Source organism: Pogona vitticeps, chromosome 2 (assembly GCF_051106095.1).
Source record: "Pogona vitticeps strain Pit_001003342236 chromosome 2, PviZW2.1, whole genome shotgun sequence".
NCBI classification, from domain to species: Eukaryota; Metazoa; Chordata; class Lepidosauria; order Squamata; family Agamidae; genus Pogona; species Pogona vitticeps.
In genome coordinates this window covers 13,214,164-13,235,156 of record NC_135784.1, presented here as the reverse complement: position 1 = coordinate 13,235,156, position 20,993 = coordinate 13,214,164, and the positions used below count along the sequence as shown (strand labels likewise).

The following is a 20,993-nucleotide window of genomic DNA, read 5'->3' as shown; positions in this document are numbered from 1 at the left end:
ACAACACAGGGCTCTCCCCAAATACTTCGCCCCCGGAAAAAAGAAAGTTTTTTCTCATCAAGTTAGGAAGTCAACCTGCGATGTTCTCTGCCATGTTTAAGGCAGGTCTCTAAAGTTACATTTTAAAACTGGTTTATCAGTTTTTTAAAAAGATGTTACTGAGCCAGATCAGAGGCACTGGCATCCTTCAAACTTTGAAATACAACCAGCTTCTTTTATAAAAGAAAGGATATTTGTTTGTTTGTTTGCTCAGGGACTATTATTCAACACCTCGGCCAATGGCCAGTGACATCCCTCAAGGTCCTGTCTTGTCCTTCATGTGGTTTAACATCCTTTTCGGCGATTAAAATCAGCAGAGGAGACCCTCCTCTCGGTACCATTGCCAGCACAAGCACAGCTGATGGGGACACGGGAGAGGGCCTTCTCGGTGGCAGCTCCCAGGCTATGGAACGCCCTCCCTTGGGAGATGAGGATGGCCCCTTCCCTGTTTGTTTGTTTGTTTAGTCATTTAGTCGTGTCCGACTCTTCGTGACCCCATGGACCAGAGCACGCCAGGCCCTCCTATCTTCCACCGCCTCCCGGAGTTGTGTCAAATTCATGTTGGTTGCTTCGATGACACTGTCCAGCCATCTCATCCTCTGTCGTCCCCTTCTCCTCTTGCCGTCACACTTTCCTAACATCAAGGTCTTTTCCAAGGAGTCTTCTCTTCTCATGAGATGGCCAAAGTACTGGAGCCTCAGCATGAGGATCTGTCCTTCCAGTGAGCACTCAGGGTTGATTTCCCTTAGAATTGATAGGTTTGTTCTCATTGCAGTCCAGGGAACTCTCAAGAGCCTCCTCCAGCACCACAATTGAAAGGCATCAATTCTTCGGTGGTCTGCTTTCTTTATGGTCCAGCTCTCACATCCATACATCACGACAGGAAAAACCATAGCTTTGACTATTCGGACTTTTGTTGGCAAGGTGATGTCTCTGCTTTTTAAGATGCTGTCAAGGTTTGTCATTGCTTTACTCCCAAGAAGCAGGCGTCTTTTAATTTCGGGGCTGCTGTCTCCATCTGCAGTGATCATGGAGCCCAAGAAACTAAAATCTGTCACTGCCTCCATATCTTTCCCTTCTATTTCCCAGGAGGTGATGGGACCAGTGGCCATGATCTTACTTTTTTTGATGTTGAGTTTCAGGCCGTTTTTTGCACTCTCCTCTTTCACCCTCATTACAAGGTTCTTTAACTCCTCCTCACTTTCTGCCATCAGAGTGATATCATCTGCATATCGGAGGTTGTTAATATTTCTTCCGGCAATCTTAATTCCGGCTTGGGATTCCTCCAATCCAGACTTCCGCATGATGTATTCTGCATATAAATTAAATAAGCCGGGGGACAATATACAGCCTTGTTGTACTCCTTTCCCAATTTTGAACCAATCAGTTGTTCCAACTCCAGTTCTAACTGTTGCTTCCTGTCCCACATATAGGTTTCTCAGGAGACAGACAAAGTGGTCAGGCACTCCCATTTCTTTAAGGACTTGCCATAGTTTGCTGTGGTCCACGCAGTCAAAGGCTTTTGCATAGTCAATTAAGCAGAAATAGATATTTTTCTGGAACTCTCTGGCTTTCTCCTTAATCCAGCGCATGTTAGCAATTTGGTCTCTAGTTCCTCTGCCCCTTCGGAATCCAGATTGTACTTCTGGGAGTTCTCGGTCCACCTACTGCTGAAGCCTACCTTGTAGGATTTTGAGCATAACCTTGCTAGAGTGTGAAATGAGTGCAATTGTCCGGTAGTTGGAGCATTCTTTGGCACTGCCTTTCTTTGCGATTGGGATGTAGACTGCTCTTTTCCAATCCTCTGGCCACTGTTGAGTTTTCCAAACTTGCTGGCATATTGAATGTAGCACCTTAACAGCATCATCTTTTAAGATTTTAAATAGTTCAACTGGAATGTCTTCACCTCCACTGGCCTTATTGTTAGCCAGGCTTTCTAAGGCCCACTTGACTTCACTGTCCACGATGTCTGGCTCAAGGTTCCATCACCTCCTGGCAAATAGAAGGGGAAGATATGGAGGCAGTGACAGATTTTACTTTGTGGGGCTCCATGATCACTGCAAATGGTGGCAGCAGCCACGAAATTAAAAGACTCCTGCTTCTTGGGAAGAAAGCGATGACAAACCTTGACAGCATCTTAAAAAGCAGAGACATCACCTCGCCAACAAAAGTCCGAATAGTCAAAGCTATGGTTTTTCCTGTAGTGTTGTATGGAAGTGAGAGCTGGACCATAAAGAAAGCTGACCGCCGAAGAATTGATGCCTTTGAATTGTGGTGCTGGAGGAGACTCTTGAGGGTTCCCAGGACTGCAAAGAGAACAAACCTATCAATTCTAAAGGAAATCAACCCCGAGTGCTCATTGGAAGGACAGATCCTGAAGCTGAGGCTCCAGTACTTTGGCCATCTCATGAGAAGAGAAGACTCCTTGGAAAAGACTTTGATGTTGGGAAAGTGTGAAGGCAAGAGGAGAAGGGGACAACCGAGGATGAGATGGTTGGACAGTGTCATCGAAGCAACCTTGAGGCACCTTCCTCAGAGCCTGGGCTCTGCGGGGAGATCAGATGCCACACGACTGACACCCAGCATCTTTCTCAGCAAAGCTGCCTGTGGCTTTCAGTTTGAACTTGGTTGGTTGGCCGTGCCTAAAGCAGAGCGCAGTCAGCTCTGGGGAGAGAAAAAATGTGAGAGGGGAAGGCAGTTCATTCTTGGGTGCTTAGAATGGAAACCATTTTGGGCAGGCAGGTCCTATCAGGTGAGAGAGGACACAAAATGGCTCCCTCCTGCTCAGAAACAGCAGGCTGAGTGGCTGGGAAGGTCACATCCTTCAAAGAAAACTCAATATTTCTCAGCCAGATTGCTCAGGGATGAACCCGAAAAACTCACTCAGGATGAGCCTCACTCAGTGCTAATCACAACACAGGGCTCTCCCCAAATACTTCGCCCCCGGAAAAAAGAAAGTTTTTTCTCATCAAGTTAGGAAGTCAACCTGCGATGTTCTCTGCCATGTTTAAGGCAGGTCTCTAAAGTTACATTTTAAAACTGGTTTATCAGTTTTTTAAAAAGATGTTACTGAGCCGGATCAGAGGCACTGGCATCCTTCAAACTTTGAAATACAACCAGCTTCTTTTATAAAAGAAAGGATATTTGTTTGTTTGTTTGCTCAGGGACTATTATTCAACACCTCGGCCAATGGCCAGTGACATCCCTCAAGGTCCTGTCTTGTCCTTCATGTGGTTTAACATCCTTTTCGGCGATTAAAATCAGCAGAGGAGACCCTCCTCTCGGTACCATTGCCAGCACAAGCACAGCTGATGGGGACACGGGAGAGGGCCTTCTCGGTGGCAGCTCCCAGGCTATGGAACGCCCTCCCTTGGGAGATGAGGATGGCCCCTTCCCTGTTTGTTTGTTTGTTTAGTCATTTAGTCGTGTCCGACTCTTCGTGACCCCATGGACCAGAGCACGCCAGGCCCTCCTATCTTCCACCGCCTCCCGGAGTTGTGTCAAATTCATGTTGGTTGCTTCGATGACACTGTCCAGCCATCTCATCCTCTGTCGTCCCCTTCTCCTCTTGCCGTCACACTTTCCTAACATCAAGGTCTTTTCCAAGGAGTCTTCTCTTCTCATGAGATGGCCAAAGTACTGGAGCCTCAGCATGAGGATCTGTCCTTCCAGTGAGCACTCAGGGTTGATTTCCCTTAGAATTGATAGGTTCTCATTGCAGTCCAGGGAACTCTCAAGAGCCTCCTCCAGCACCACAATTCAAAGGCATCAATTCTTCGGTGGTCTGCTTTCTTTATGGTCCAGCTCTCACATCCATACATCACGACAGGAAAAACCATAGCTTTGACTATTCGGACTTTTGTTGGCAAGGTGATGTCTCTGCTTTTTAAGATGCTGTCAAGGTTTGTCATTGCTTTACTCCCAAGAAGCAGGCGTCTTTTAATTTCGGGGCTGCTGTCTCCATCTGCAGTGATCATGGAGCCCAAGAAACTAAAATCTGTCACTGCCTCCATATCTTTCCCTTCTATTTCCCAGGAGGTGATGGGACCAGTGGCCATGATCTTACTTTTTTTGATGTTGAGTTTCAGGCCGTTTTTTGCACTCTCCTCTTTCACCCTCATTACAAGGTTCTTTAACTCCTCCTCACTTTCTGCCATCAGAGTGATATCATCTGCATATCGGAGGTTGTTAATATTTCTTCCGGCAATCTTAATTCCATTTTGGGATTCCTCCAATCCAGCCTTCCGCATGATGTATTCTGCATATAAGTTAAATAAGCCGGGAGACAATATACAGCCTTGTTGTACTCCTTTCCCAATTTTGAACCAATCAGTTGTTCCAACTCCAGTTCTAACTGTTGCTTCCTGTCCCACATATAGGTTTCTCAGGAGACAGACAAGGTGGTCAGGCACTCCTGTTTCTTTAAGGACTTGCCATAGTTTGCTGTGGTCCACGCAGTCAAAGGCTTTTGCATAGTCAATTAAGCAGAAATAGATATTTTTCTGGAACTCTCTGGCTTTCTCCTTAATCCAGCGCATGTTAGCAATTTGGTCTCTAGTTCCTCTGCCCCTTCGGAATCCAGATTGTACTTCTGGGAGTTCTCGGTCCACCTACTGCTGAAGCCTACCTTGTAGGATTTTGAGCATAACCTTGCTAGAGTGTGAAATGAGTGCAATTGTCCGGTAGTTGGAGCATTCTTTGGCACTGCTTTTCTTTGGGATTGGGATGTAGACTGCTCTTTTCCAATCCTCTGGCCACTGTTGAGTTTTCCAAACTTGCTGGCATATTGAATGTAGCACCTTAACAGCATCATCTTTTAAGATTTTAAATAGTTCAACTGGAATGTCTTCACCTCCACTGGCCTTATTGTTAGCCAGGCTTTCTAAGGCCCACTTGACTTCACTGTCCAGGATGTCTGGCTCAAGGTTCCATCACCTCCTGGCAAATAGAAGGGGAAGATATGGAGGCAGTGACAGATTTTACTTTGTGGGGCTCCATGATCACTGCAAATGGTGGCAGCAGCCACGAAATTAAAAGACTCCTGCTTCTTGGGAAGAAAGCGATGACAAACCTTGACAGCATCTTAAAAAGCAGAGACATCACCTCGCCAACAAAAGTCCGAATAGTCAAAGCTATGGTTTTTCCTGTAGTGTTGTATGGAAGTGAGAGCTGGACCATAAAGAAGGCTGACCGCCGAAGAACTGATGCCTTTGAATTGTGGTGCTGGAGGAGACTCTTGAGAGTTCCCTGGACTGCAAAGAGAACAAACCTATCAATTCTAAAGGAAATCAACCCTGAGTGCTCACTGGAAGGACAGACCCTCAAGCTGAGGCTCCAGTACTTTGGCCATCTCATGAGAAGAGAAGACTCCTTGGAAAAGACCTTGATGTTAGGAAAGTGTGAAGGCAAGAGGAGAAGGAGACAACAGAGGATGAAATGGTTGGACAGTGTCATCGAAGCAACCATCATGAATTTGACACAACTCTGGGAGACAGTGGAAGACAGGAGCGCCTGGCCTGCTCTGGTCCATGGGGTCATGAAGAGTTGGACACGACTAAATGAAAACGAAACGAATAATTGTACATATCAAAAACGTGTATGTGCTCACTGAATTCTTTAACTGAATTCAAGTCTCAACATTTTAGCTGAGTGTCGCTGCAGTATGAATGTACAGTGGTGCTGAACTGAACAACAAAAGCCATTGGAACGCATTAAACATTGTTTAATGTGCTCCATATTGGCCGAAATCTCACCGTTCAGCGATGCTTCCGAGGTCCGGCAGCCATTTTCGCGCCCTCGGTAAGCGAGGGGAGGGCGCGAAAACGCTGCTCGCAGCCATTTCGGCTGTTCCGGCGGCCATTTTGAACCTGCCGAACAGCTGATCCCCAAGTCGCAAAGTGCAGGTTGGTAAGCGAAACGCTTACCGATCTTCGCTATGCGAGTTTCGACCATAGAGGCCGACGCGATGCCTTCGCATCAGCGATGCCAAAAAAGGGATCGCTATGCGAATTCATCATTGTACTGTGCGCTCGTTAAGCGAGGCACCAATGTATACAGAAAGGAAGAAGAAAGAAAGTGATGGAAATGGGAGTGTTGGAGAATAAGGGGGGAAAGCCCTTCTCTTCTCTCATTCCTGTTCTCTGCCTGCAATCCGAAATTTCTGGTGGATTCCCAGCTGAATCACTGACTTTTCATTTACTGTATGTTTTTGTGATCTTTTGCTGCTCCCTGCTAGAGAGCAGAAAGCGCACCCGAGGCTTTCCAAGAAATCAAGGAAGGGTTGGAACAACCCACGAGGGCTGGAGCTGCTGGAACATTTTCACACACACAAAAGCAGATGGAAACGAGTATATTGTTCATTTTTTGAGAAGGCTTAACCCTTTTCGTATACTTCTGTTCATTAGATCCCATATCTATACCTAGAGAGCAGGGCTGGATCTCTGTACGAGGCTCTTTACTCCATGTTATTACATTGCTCAAAACACGCACACCCCCTACGTGTGTGTCTCATGGCTATTTGTGTGTGATTGTATTGTTTGCACATCAGCGGGACATGACAGCTGCCTGTCACAACTCCCCTGGGCTCAAAACCAACTAGCCTCCCACTCCACGAAGAAAAAAAGATCAAAATTGCCTCTCAATGGGGGAGGGGAAGAGTGCTTGCGATGGTGCAGGGGCGCCCCCTGGTGCCCAAAGCTTTCGAGGCCGCTTCTTTGCTTTCACCTGATTTCCCAGAAAAGGCAGATAATACAGAAAAGGCAGATAATACACTTTGGTTCCGGAAGGAACTAGGAAAGCTGGCTCATTGCCCAACAGTCGTCGCCCAGGAGACAGATGAATCGTCTTTCTGATTCCCAGCTGGACAGCAGGCATTTTGTAAAGAAGGGAAATGCCCCAGTGCAAAAACTTCACCTGTTGAATCTCTACCAACAGTAGTACCTGCTGGGGCCCTAAGGCCTGTGCATTGCAGGCTGGCATGGTTCCAGGACAAGGAAGAGGCTTTGCAAAAAACAGAGGAGGGGGGCTCTTCTCGGGCAGGGAGGATTCAGCAGCCCTCCTTGAAGGTGTTTCTTCTTGTGCTCCACTTTCACATCTGGGGGGGTTGGGTCGGGGCTCTGACAGCAGAAAAGAAGGAGAGCCTCTCCCCACCTCTGGCATTGGGGCCCTGAGGACAATGTTGGCCCTTCTCCCTGCCTTCACATGGAGGATGTGACGAGTGCCGGGCCACCAATCTCACTGCCCCAGGTGGTCTCCTGGACCTTTTTTCAGCTCTCAGTGAAAAAAAACCCAGCCTTACACCTGAGTATCTTTTCTAGTTCCTTCACAGTTGCTCTTCTGAGTCCCTGACTTGACCCGAGGTATACAGCATTTTTAAATATTGTAGGCAAAACTTACCAGTAACTCATGTTACAAATATGTTTCAAAAGGAGGATAGCTTACATTTTAAAACTGCAAAAGTTTATATTGGCAATGGTGCGGCTAAAAAATATTGTAAATAAATAAATAAATACTGTAGCCTGAAAAAGCAAATTGAAAAAGCATAAAATGTAGCAAAGTTCTTAAAAGAAAGAATATGTGAAGTTTTTAAAAAGCATTTCTTAGTCTTTAAAGTATATTTAAAAACACACATGGAAAAACACTACGTTTTCTAATGCTTATCCAACCATCTGCCAGTTAAAATCTATGGAGGAAAATCCATGACTTCTGTGCTGGCAGCTTTTGGAAATGAAGCCTTTCTTCTCCTGAACTGTTTCATGATTGTTGTTGGTATCCGGTGTGTGTGGCATAGTGTGTAATGTTGTTATGATGAGTTGGGTGATGACATGATGGATTCCTCTTTTGAATTCCTCTGTGTGTCCCTTATCTCCCTATATTTATAATTATTTCAGTTGCTTTCCTTTCCCTTCTAACTGTAAACAGGCTCTTTTCTAAGGAGATCAATGGCAGAATCTGGCAAGCTACTATTATGACAGTAATAGTTTTTTTAAAAAAATTTTCAAACACTAAAGGAATAAAGGCCTATAGCATAAAAGATCTGGAACTCCAGAATCCTGGAAAACCAAAACAGTGTAATTATAGGAAATGCAACTATAAGACCTGCATTCCTTACTTATGCTTGGTTATCCATTTTAAAACATGTTCAACTGTCAGGATTGTTATGGTACAAAAACCTTGTTCAGCTGGGGAGGTGGCTCATTTTTTTGCACTGACTATAGTAAACTATTCTTCAAGCCTCAATTTTAAAAGTACCTTCATTTTTAGGGCTATTTTTTCTATATCTCCTTAATTATTTTGACACTCTATAAACACACCATTTCAGATCTTGACACCCTCTTCTCTAGTGACAATTTTGGCACCTTCTGTTCAGTGTGGATTCTCAAAAGCCAGGCCTCACATAACAAAGTAATCAAAAAAATTGCAGGCAGACAGTTCCTTGCTTTGTTTTGTAATACTCTGAACAATTCATTGACAAGAAAAAAAGACAGAGAGTAAAGCTTTTTCCTTCTATGTGTTTTTTGTTTCTCTCCTCAATATCAGAAGTATCCGAGAAATGCAGGAGGCATCAAAGACCATCTGAAGGAAGGCAAAGGGACCGTGCTCCCCTTTCTTGTTCTTCTCCAACATAGGACGGAACAAAAACTGCCCTCCAGCCAGGGAAAGAGGCATTCGCGACAGAGCAGCAGGGTCTGGGGAAGAAGGGCTTTCGAAGACTGCAGAAAGAATCCTTCCGAGACAGAAAGGGGCGAAGTAGCTTTAGTAGGTCTCTCACTGTGTCTGGTTTCCTGCACAGATGGAATCAGAATATCATTACTGGAAGGGGGTCCCCAGAGAAGATCCAGTATATACACATTTGTAGTAAGGTGTAGTAAAACTATCACGCCAGGTGTGTTTCTGGTCTCTGCATAAACAATGCCAGGGAAAGAAGGCCCAGAGACCTCCCAGGCTTTCAGCGATCGAGGGATCAAGCTTTGAATCCACTGTCTTCAGTGTAGCCTCATCAAACCAAGCCTTTTCCTCCGGAATACGGAAGTACATCTAAATTAGCCATTGAAAGCCTATGATGAGGATGGGCCTGGGAAACCTCTCCTCTCCCCATAGAAAACATCAGCACTGCTGAGGGTGAGGGAATTCCCTCCTCTCCAGAAAAGGGAGAACGTGTCAACTGATCTCAAGGATCTCAAGTGAAGGGACTTGACAGAAACCCTCTTTTCACACAGAGCACTCTTCTTTCTCGTCCCCTTCAATTTAAGTAAGGCTGAGACCCCAAGTGTTTTTCTTCTAAGGCAACTCCCAACGAAATCCACAGGACTTGCTTTATAGGAAATGAATGCGGGAGGAGAGGAGCAGTTACACGGCCATCCTAATCATGTTCCTGCGAAAGCTCCTGTATCTTATTGCCACCGTTGGGGGATATCATTTTAAACATCTGAACCGAGTACCTTGGCGTAAAAATATATTTTCAGAATAAATGACTAGTTCTCCTGGAAATACCATCCATCACACACAGCACAGCAACGGGAGGCTCTGAAATGGTTCCTTCAACAAGTTCCATGTTGGCGTGAAAAGCTGTTTGACTGGGACACCAGTTCTGACGGCATTTCCTCTCTTCATACAGTACATGCAGGCAGACCCCCTCCAAGTCCCCCGGCTTTTCCTCTGCCAGTCATCACTTCCATTGCTTTCTCGGGAAAGGGACAAGGTGAGGCACCCAAGAGGGGCCACCGAACCCCTGGCACCCAGGCTGGTTTCCTTGGCCACTGCTTGGTGTGAGGAGGGAAGAGTGAGGAGGGGGTCCTGCTGCGCCTTCCTTTTGCCAAACAGGAACAAACTGATACTTTTCTCCCCCAAGAGCTGTGCTGGCATCTGGTGGGATGGAAGACAGACCTCTTGGAAGGAAGCCAAACCCCCCCCCCGGGAATGGCAGGAGAAGGGGCTCCTGAGTAGGGATTAGGCAGACAAGGTGGTCGTGGGGAAATGGGCCATTAAATAAGAATTAGAGGCAGGGGACCTCATGATGTAATCAAGGTAGGGGAGCTGTGGGTCCCAGTGGGGGCAGTGCCAAGAGCAGGTTAGTCCCTGACATCCGCCAGAGAACACCAGGTATGGGGCCCACCGAGCGCATTCAGAGCCTAGTCGTGGAGAAACAAGGCAATCCCTGCTGCCACCGGGAAAGGAGCAGCTGCCAAAATGACTCCCTCCATGAACCTCATGTTGGCCAAAAGAAATATGAGCAAACATGCAGCTGTTCAGAGAAGGAGCAGCTTCCCAAATCCCCACCAGGAGGTCCCGAGGGCTTCGAGTGGAAATGCTGGGACCGAACCAGGACCAAATCCTGCGCGTGGAAGGGGAGGCTCTGCCAGTAGGGTCAGCCCCTCTTTGACCTGGGCCTGATTCAAAGGAAGGACCACCCGCCACGCTCCTTGCAGGCCCTCGGACCCTTATGCAGAACCTTTCACTGAACCTCATGCTCGGAGGTGAGAGGCAATCTGCAAGCATCCTGAGGAATGGCCACGGAGGGCTCCAGACTCCTTGACACATCGAATGCCCTCCTCCTGCCTCATAATAACTGTCTGCCGTCAAGTCAATTCTGACTTAGGGTGACCCTTTCCAGGGTTTTCTAGCTAAAGAGTCTTGAGAAACGGTTTCCCATTCCCTTCTCCTGGGGGTGCCCTGGGACTGGGCAGCTTCCCCAAGACAACGCAGGCTAGCTCTCTGATCGGGAAGTTGAGTGGGGAATTGAACTCCCAACCTCTGGCTCCCCTAATGCACTGAGCTACGCAGCCACCTTCTCCCTTCAGACCAGGGCATAGTTCCTTTTCCATACTCCCCAAAATATGGGGGTCCTGCGGAGAGTTTTCACCTATGATGGTGCTCCTTCTTTGGCCCTTCCCATGTGGAGGTTGCTCAACCACCCCATCTCCTTCCTTCCCCCTACAAATGCTCACCACCAGGCGCTTCCCAGGCCAAGACCAGAGGCTCCGGCAGGCCAACATGTTGGATGTGGCATTGGTAGAGCCCTCTGTCTGTAAGGTCCATCTCGACACCGAGAGAGGCATGGTAAGTCCCATCCAGGTTGCGAGTGACGCTCCCCCGGAAGGTGTCCTGCTCCACGATCTCCCCGCCCTTCCTCCAGGTGGCTTCGATCTTGGCGGGGTAGAAGCCGTTTACGTGACAGACGAAAATCATCTCGCCTTCAGAGACCGACATGCTTGTCACCTTCCCTACTGGGGGCTCTGCAAAAATGACAAAATGAACGTCCACGTCAGCAATCCAAACCTCTCACTGGCAGGACAGGAGGAGCCTTCAAAGAGCAGGTGGACATCTTATCCTAGCAAGTGTACTAAAGGAGGACCAACCACCAAAGCAACGGACGTTCCAGGTTCACTTGGGGACACTCGCATATATGGTCTTCAAGGATGACATCCCTGTTTGCAATCAAAGATGCTCAGGGCTGCTGGTTGTGCGTCTCCAGGCCTCAGGCTTGAATGGCCTGAAATCCGATGGATCGCCAGATCTGGATCATGGGCTCACAAGGTTTACTCTCCCAAAGGAGGGAGGCTGAATCTGCCGGCTCTCTGTGTCTTAGAATGATTTCCTTCTGAAATGAATCTTAGTATTACGAGTAAAGCCAGCAGACTAATCAAAGTAAAGCAGAACCTGCCCTTCAATGCCCTTGACTGTTCTGCCTGCTCTCATCCTCTGTCTGGCCTGTTGATCCGTGAAGAAGGACAATTGCGACTGGCAACTGATTTAAGAGCTGGCTCAGGCTCCATGCATTCATTTACACCACATGGTGACTCTTAGACAATCATTTAGATAACATGGCTAACTTTAGATATGCATTTTAATAACGGATCTGATTACTGAATGCGGGCTGAGCCATCATGAAATAGAAATTGGAATGAACAGATTTAGACATAAAACTTGATATGCTTGAGGGGCCAGGGGCAGCCACAGTATTGCCAAGGAGTGAAGGCCTTGAACAGCAGCCAGGAGCCTAATTAATATAAACAATAAAATTGTGTGGCCATCATTTGAGAGTTTGGAAAAGCACAAGATGATCACCATCCATCACCTGAGGAGGAAAAGAGGAAGCCTACGTACGAGATGGACTTACCTTAAAGAGGAAGCCACAGCCTAGACTCTGCAAGGCATGAGCACAGTTGTTAATGACAAGACATTTTTAGGTCACCTATTTCATAGGGCTGCTGTAAGGAACAAGCTGCAGGACAGCACATAACAATGTCACTGTGGTTGTTATGAGCTTTCAAGTCGGAACCAACTTGTAGCAATCCTAACGGGGCTTTCAAAGTACCTAAATGAGATATATAAGGCGTAGGTTTTAACTGTTCCACTCATCCAGCGAGTTTCCATGGCTTAGTAAGGATTTGAACACAGGACTCCTGAGTCATACTCTGGCACTCTTATCCACTACACCACACTGGGACTAACAATGGCATAAAGGGATGCAAAATAAAGATGGTGAAATATATGATGAGATTCAAACGCTCTCACAAGTGCCACCTCTATTCCGTGATGCAGCCACAGGAGGAGAGCAGACGAAAAGCAGGAGAATTCAAACTCGGCTCCGGATGGCCTCCATCAGCCCAGTTCCCTGCAGCTGGCCTTGAAGCTAGAAAGATGACTCTTCAAGGGACAGGTTGCCTGCTCACCGAGCCTTGGGGAAGTTGAGGACTTACCAGATGGGATTTGGGACAGTTTGTGTAGGTGCCCGTTTCCCGCAGAGAAAAGAAGGGCCTTCTTCTGCCTCGCAGCGCTTACCTGGCAGACAGCCAAATGTCTGCACCATTTAAAACAGGGGTCTCAAAAATGCAGCCCGGGGGCCATTTGCAGCCCCCTGGATGATAGTTTGTGGCCCCTGCCTTGCCTGCCCCCCCAAAGCATCCACACGTCCTCTGCTGCCAAGAGTCAAAAAAAGAGCCTCGTGTTGCTCGCCAGCTCTCTCCCAAGACAGCGCCTCTTGCACCCTCCATCCGGAACTGCTGCCTGCCAGCCAGCCCGCTGGCCTGTGTGCTGGCTGGCAGGCTGCAGTTCCAGATGGAAGGTGCAAGAGGCACTGTCTTGGGGTAGAGCCAGCGAGCGAGGCGTTCTGCCAGCCCTTTTCCCCGAGCGCCCGAGCCACCGCTGAGTGGCTCTCTGGCTCTCTTTCTCTCTCGGCACCCCCAGCACCAGCCCGGCCAGTGGCTGCCTCAGCGCCTGGTGGTGCTTCCTCCTCCTCCTCCTCCTCCTCTTCATCCTGCTTCAGCCGCCTCAGCTCTGGAGGCTGCCTGGGCTCGCCTCGCAAAGTTTGCTCCTCTTGTCGTGGTGGGGGTAGCTGCTGCTGCTGAGTGCACCTTTTTTTGAGGGGAGCCTCAGAGGAAGGTTGCTAGACCTCCCTGTGTGTGTGTGTATGTGTGTGTGCGCCTGTGTGCACCTGTGGGGGCCCCCGCCCCATTTTGTTTAATTTTGTGGTTACCGATAGGGGCTTTTCTCCTTTGGCAAGGCGATTCTGTGACGGCGTTTTTATATTATTTTATGTCGTGCCCTTCTTCCCCCCCCCCAACTAGGCGATTGCCGGCGCTCCCTCCCTTCTATGCTTCTTCGTCCTGCTGCTGCTAGTTGTGGTGGGAGTGAAGAAGGAGCCGGAGGGGGTTGTGGCCGGCGATGAGGGCTCGCGTGCTCCTCCTCCTCCTCGGAGCCCCGCCGGGCTAAGGAAACTCCTGGGCGGCTTCCTCGGGCTCTTGCTCCGCTTGGCAGAAAATCTGATGCGGGAACTGCCTTTTCCCTCACAATTTTGCTCTCCTCAGAGCAGAAGGAGCTCTCTTTTGAAGGAGGATGGCCAACGCAGAGCCAAACCCGAAAGCCACGCCAACTGGGCTGAGAAGGATGCCGTGTGTCATGGGCATGGCGTCTTGTTTCCCCCTCCCAGAGGCCAGGGTCTGAGCGAGGAAGCTGTATCGAGGGAGGCGGTGTGTGTCTCCATCATATTTCCTTCACCAGGCACACTCCCCTCACATTCTCCTCTCAATCCTGCCACCTTCACAGCTGCATTTGGTGGAGACATGTGGGAGAGAGCCTTCCCTGTGGTGGTGGTCCCTTTAGACTTTGGAACTCCCTGCCACTGGAGGCCAGCCTGGCCCCCGTCTTTGCACTCCTTCCGCAGGCCGATGAACACCTTTCTCTTCAGGCAGGCTTTCCTTGAGTAAATGGCTGCCTGAGTGGGGTTTCAAATGGATTGTTGTACCTTACGCCCTGGAAACTCCCTTTGACCGTCAAGGGGACCGAGAGAGGCAGGTGTGAACCAAAATAGGTGCGAATTCTCTCCCTCCCTAACAGGAGGGGCTCTTGAATCACCCCACCTGGGGGCTGGTTGAAGCCGCTCAACATATTTTGCTGCTCGAGGCGGAGGAGCAAAGACACCCCCCCAATATCGCCGGCCCCCAAAGCCATTCGATCTCGGGAAGGAAAAAAAAGACCAAGAATCTCACCAAGCGCCGGGGATCCTTTAATACCGGAGGGGAGGGCCCAGCCTGGCTCCCCGAGGAGCAGGACAGCGACCCCGGCCAGCCAAAAGCGAAGTGCCATCCTCTCGCTCCGAAGTCACTACGCTTTTGCGCCCGCAGCTCCTTGAAGTTATAGGAATACCCCCCACCTCCCAAAAGAGAACAGAGAGTGCGGATTGGCTGCAAAGAAAATATTCCACCAATAGACAAGGAGATCTGCGATGTCGTCATCGGCTGTCGGGTAGAGGACGCACGGCAGGCCAGACAGCGCTCAGAAGACAGTATATTAATATTAATACTGTACAATAATACAGACATGGGGCAGCTGTAAATTAGTCTCTGAGAAGGAAAAAATGGCAAACACATTTTGATTTACTTTTTTTATTTACTTTTTGGGGTGTCGTCTCCACCCTAAAAAGGCCTCTCCCCATCCAGATCCCTTCTCTCTTCACTGCTCAGCCATCCCCACACGTGTAAGAGCCGGAGACTCTGGCAGAGTAAAAGGTGACGTGGCAGAGCTAAACTTTTTGAAGTCTTGCTGTCATCTTGGGCGTCAGCATTTTGGGTGAGCCAAAATGGGAAGGTAAAAAGAGAAGCGCCAGGCGTCAGGTTGTGAAATCTGAAGACATTTAGAGGCAGTTTTCCGGATCTGGGCAAGTCTGGACGTCTGCTTCGTTGCTGACTTTGCTGAAGGTCTTCCTAGCCCTGCTTAAAGACATCTGTATTTCTGGCCTCAGAAAGATGAGGGGGCCTCTCGTTTCATTTAAATATTAAAAGATAAATTTAACAATATATGATTTAAAATACAATTAAAAGAGTAAAACATGAAAACATAAAAAAACATTCTGCTAAAATGCGGTTCAGGGTCTCAGTTGTAATTATTAAAAGCCTATCTGAAGAGATGGATCTTTAGCTTTTTTCGGAAGGATTGCTGCCTTGTCGTGGCGAGGGGGCTTGAGTAACTCAGAGAAGCTATGGGCTATGCCGTGCAGGGCTACCCAAGACGGACAGGTCATAGTGGAGAGTTCTGACTAAACGCAACCCACCTGGGGTAGGAACCGGCAATGCCACTCCAGTATCTTTGCCAAGAACGTCCCATGATCAGAAACAAAAGGCTAAAAGATATGACGCTGGAAGATGAGCCCCTCAGGTCGGAAGGCATACAACATGTTACTGAGGAAGAGCGCAGGACAAGTACAAGTAGCTCCAGAGCTAATGAAGTGGTTGTTCCAAAGCCGAAAGGACGCTCAGCTGTGGACGTGCCTGGAAGTGAAAGGGAAGTCCAATGCTGCAAAGAAAAATACTGCATAGGAACCTGGAACGTAAGATCTATGAACCTTGGGAAGCTGGATGTGGTCAAATAGGAGATGGCAAGAATAAACATCGACATCCTGGGCATCAGTGAACTAAAATGGACGGCAATGGGTGAATTCAAATCAGATGATTATCATATCTACTGTTGTGGTCAAGAATCCCCATGATCAGAAACAAAAGGCTAAAAGATATGATGCTGGAAGATGGGACCCTCAGGTCAAAAGGCGTCCAACATGCTACTGAGGAAGAGCGGAGGACAAGTACAAGTAGCTCCAGAGCTGATGAAGTGGATGGGCCAAAGCTGAAAGGACGCTCAGCTGTGGACGTGCCTGGAAGTGAAAGGAAAGTCCAATGCTGCAAAGAAAAATACTGCATAGGAACCTGGAATGTAAGATCTATGAACCTTGGGAAGCTGGAGGTGGTCAAACAGGAGATGGCAAGAATAAACATCGACATTCTGTGCATCAGTGAACTAAAATGGATGGGAATGGGTGATTTCAACTCAGATGACTATCATGTCTACTATTGTGGGCAAGAATCCCGTAGAAGAAATGGAATAGCCCTCGTAGTCAACAAAAGACTGGGAAAAGCTGTAATGGGATATAATCTCAAAAATGATAGAATGATGTCAATACGAATCCAAGGCAGACCTTTCAATATTACAATAATCCAAGTTTATGCACCAACCACCATTGCTGAGGAGACTGAAATTGAACAACTTTATGAAAATTTACAACACCTTCTAGAACTGACACCGAAGAAAGATGTTCTTCTCATTCTAGGGGACTGGAATGCTAAAGTTGGGAGTCAAGAGATAAAAGGAACAACAGGAAAGTTTGGCCTTGGAGTTCAAAACAAAGCAGGGCAAAGGCTAATAGAGTTTTGTCAAGAGAACAAGCTGGTCATCACAAACACTCTTTTCCAACAACACAAGAGACGACTCTATATATGGAAATCATTAGATGGGCAATATTGAAATCATATTGATTATATTCTCTGCAGCCAAAGATGGAGAAGCTCTATACAGTCAGCAAAAACAAGACCTGGAGCTGATTGTGGCTCTGATCATCAGCTTCTCATAGCAAAATTCAAGCTTAAACTGAAGAGAGTAGGAAAATCCACTGGGCTCCTCAGGTATAATCTAAACCAAATCCCTTATGAATACACAGTGGAAGTGATGAACAGATTTAAGGAACTTGATTTGGTGGACAGAGTGCCTGAAGACCTTTGGATAGAGGCTTGTAACATTGTACAGGGGGCAGCAACAAAAACCATCCCAAAGAAAAGGAAATGCAAGAAAGCAAAGTGGCTGTCCAACGAGGCCTTACAAATAGCAGAAAAGAAAAGGGAAACAAAATGCAGGGGAGATAGGGAAAGTTACAGAAAATTGAATGCAGACTTCCAAAGAATAGCAAGGAGAGACAAGAGGGCCTTCTTAAATGAACAATGCAAAGAAATAGAGGAAAATAACAGAAATGGAAAAACCAGAGATCTGTTCAGGAAAATTGGAGATATTAGAGGAAAATTTTGTGCAAAGATGGACATGATAAAGGACAAAAATGGAAGGGACCTCACAGAAGCAGAAGACATCAAGAAGAGGTGGAAAGAATACACAGATGAATTATATCAGATAGTTTTGGATATCCCAGACAACCCAGACAATATAGTTGTTGACTGTGATGTGTGCCATGACGTCACCTGCCTGTCTTGGCTAAGGCTGGAGTTTCCTGGCCTATGGCAAGGGAGGAGGTGGGTCTTATAGGGGTGGAGCTTGTGTATATAAGGGGGGTGTGCAAAGAGGGAAAGGAGGTTGTTGGGGAATTAGAGAGTGAGAGGGTTAGGTGGTTAGGTAACTGTGTGTTATGTAACCAAGAACTGTGCAGGGTGAAGGTCTGATAAATATAGTATTACAAGTGATTCATTTACCCAATGATTTCCTTTTTATTTCTGTAATCAATAAATCATCCTTTTTATTTAAAATCCATACATAGTCTGAAGTGTCAGGTTTATGTGTGGTTGGTGGCAGCGAAGAAGTACTGTGTGTGTGTGAAGGATCGTGGCCTGTCATCTCTTGTGGTGACGTAGGAGGAGGTGGCAGTCGCGACAAAACTGGTGCCAGCGTGTGGGATACGAGTTGTCCAGTTGCCCAGTTGTCCAGAAAAGCCTTGGCAAGTGTGACCAGAGCAAAAGGATTTCAGTGAGGTGCACCTGAAGTGGAGTGTGGGTAACTCTCTAGGATTTGTCTCCAGGGGGGAGCAGATCTAGTAGAGAGGCACCTAAACTTCAGAGTGAGGGAACTGACTTATGAGCTCTAGAAGGTCCATTTTGTGAGGGAGATTGACCCAAAATAGGAGGCTGTTGTGACTTGGTCTGAGAGTCCAGAGTTAGGAGAACTCAGAAGGGACAGACAGACCAAGGGCAGCAAAGATTTGGGATCTCTCTAGTGAACTGCAGAACCTGAGAGAAGGTGAAGCTGTGGTGGAATTTGGAAGTAGAGCCAAGGGCAGAAGATTAAAGTAACTCTAAATCTGGCAAGAGGCCCAGTGAAGGGGCAGAAGCCATTAGAGACTACAGTAACAAGCCTAGCCATATCTGTGGGTATACCCTGTTGAAGAGTGTCAGACCTTAGCACAGGAAAAGAAAAAGTGACGTTTTAAACAGAGGCTTGAAAATAGAAAAGAGCCTTCTGTGTAATTAAAATGCCTCTCACGCGCAGTCAAATGGCAGAAGTGAGTGAACAAAGAGACCAAGCAATGTCAGACTGGTCTGGGGATGAGTCAAATGGTGAGGGAAGAGTTGCCTCAGTGCAGGAAGAAGCTAATGGTGAACAGTTATCAGAACTGAGGAGAATTCAGTTAGCCCAGGCACATGAATTTCAAATGAAACAGCTAGAAAAGGAGGAAAGAATAGAAAGGGAAAGAATTGCCCTAGAAAAAGAGGAAAGAGAAAGAGAGAGACAAAGACAATTTGAACTGGAGAAGGAGCGTATGGCTTTTGAACTTAGGAAATTGGAAATACTGAACCAAAACAACAACAACAACAGAGATTCTGGTTCTGAACCTAGCCAGTTATCAAAATCAGATTTGAAGAAATTTCCTACATATAAACAGGGGGATTGTCCTGAAAACTTCCTTAAAATCTTTGAACGAAGTTGTGCTGATTTTTCTGTGAGGGAAACAGAGAAAATGATAATTTTGAGGTCTCTCCTGAGTGGAAAAATGGCTGATGTGTATGCTGATATGCCAGTTGAGCTCAGTAAAGATTATTCAGAGTTCAAAAAAATGGTTTACAATCGGTTTAGCATTAACTCAGAACATGTTAGGCTGAAGTTCAGAAAACTTACTAAAAGATCAGATGAATCTTATACCCAACTTGGTTTTAACTTAGAAAAGTGTTTAGATCGGTGGCTTGAAGAAGAGAATGTAAAAACTTTTCAGGAATTGAAAAATGTTGTGGGCCTGGAGCAGTTTTATTCCTTACTCCATGGGGAACTTAAATATTTAGTTCAAGAACGGAAACAAACTGATGTTAGAAACGCTGCTCAAATAGCTGATTTTATTTCTCAAATAAGGGGTCCTAGTTGTTATGAGGGGAGACAAACTAAAGCACAGAGACAAACTAAAGTGGGCGGCCATTCTAGTGAAAAGCCCTCAGAACAGGGCCAGCACAGTAAACAAGTTTTGGAGGGAAAAGAGAAACTTGAAAGATTTGATGGGAAAAGCTCATGGGGGGAGAGAATCTGCTTTATTTGCAAAAAGAAAGGCCACATTGCTGCACAATGTTTTAATACAAGGCAAAATAAAGAAATTCCACCTCAGAAAGTTAATGTAAAAGAAGCAAAGGCTGTATTTTGTGTTCAGAATAAACCTCAAGCTTCTTCTATTGAGAGCTCTGTTGTCATGGAAACCCAGGCAGAGGCAGTTAGGAGCTCTGAATTGGATACATTGAAGGAGCTACCTCTCGCTGAAGTTGTCCACTGTTATTACATAGAGACCAATGGTGCTTTATTGGAATCTGCTGGGGACAGGATAAAAGTTTTTGAAAATGACTATTCAGCTTTGAGAGACACCTGTTCTCAAATTTCTAAATGCCACTCAGACATACAGTAGTACCACAAAGTTGTATGATTGCTGACCGGACTCTATCTGTGAAAGGGATTGGGTCAGAACTAGTTTCATTACCTGTAGCTGATTTGAAAATTGAATATCAAGGTTGGAAGGGACTTTGGAGAGTAGGGGTGTCTTCTGAGATCCCTATCCCTTTTCTTATTGGTAATGACTTAACAAAGCATGTCAAGAGTGCCCTGGTGGTAACACGTTCACAATCAGTACAAAGTGAAGCCAGTAGTGAGACTGACTCTCAAGAGCCAGAGAAATTTGTACCACAACCTGAGGCATTCTCAGTTGAAATACCTCAGAAAAGCCTCTTTGTCAAGGAACAAACAGCAGACCCCACCTTAAAAGACTGTTTTGGAAAGGTGACTGATAAAGATTTATCACCTGAGTGCCCTGAACGTTTTATTATTAAGGGTGGTTTACTGTATAGGGAAAAACTGAATAATATTTCAAAAGGGGGGCCTGAAGTTAAGAGACAGCTGGTGGTGCCTGAGAAATATCGCCCTATGATTCTGGAAAAGGGACATGCAGACATTTTCTCAGCTCATATGGGGATAAACAAGACCAAACAAAGAATGCCCAATGCCACTAAGCGGGGGAACAGATTTATTTTAACTATAGAGACCCAGACTGCAGCAGAAGCCTTAGTGAATTACATGAGTAGGATGGGTTTTCCTTCTGAGGTAATCATAGATTTAGGAACCTCTCATACATCCAAACTTATGAAAAGGTTAGGCAGGGGGGTCATTCACATAAATGCCCTGAAGCCTTATTACAGAGAGACCATCCATGTGCAGTTTGCAATAAAAGAGGCTGATAAGGAGGAACATGGCTTGCCCTTCGGGGAAGAGAGGGGCTCACAAAAGTTCAATCCACAAGAGGTGCAGATCAGCCCTGCTCTATCCAGAGAACAGCAGAATAGTGGTAGAACGCAGGTTACAAAACCTCAAGAAGTGTTCTCAAACAAACCTGGTGTTGACAAGGGAGTGCTACCCAGGACTGACACAGGGAATGCTTCTCA

At 46.8% G+C, this 20,993-nt stretch overlaps 1 protein-coding gene across 1 annotated transcript; it reads right to left on the bottom strand.

Moving 5' to 3' along the window:
• Nucleotides 1–8,469: 8,469 nt before the first annotated feature.
• LOC144587400 (saoe class I histocompatibility antigen, A alpha chain-like) lies at nt 8,470–14,687 on the bottom strand. The gene is made up of 3 exons (XM_078387979.1): nt 14,529–14,687; nt 10,986–11,273; nt 8,470–8,822 (listed from the first exon to the last, which is right to left on the bottom strand). The coding sequence occupies exons 1-3, from the start codon at nt 14,623–14,625 to the stop codon at nt 8,806–8,808; spliced, it is 402 nt and encodes a 133-aa protein (XP_078244105.1). The 5' UTR covers nt 14,626–14,687; the 3' UTR covers nt 8,470–8,805.
• Between the last annotated feature and the right edge of the window lie 6,306 nt (nt 14,688–20,993).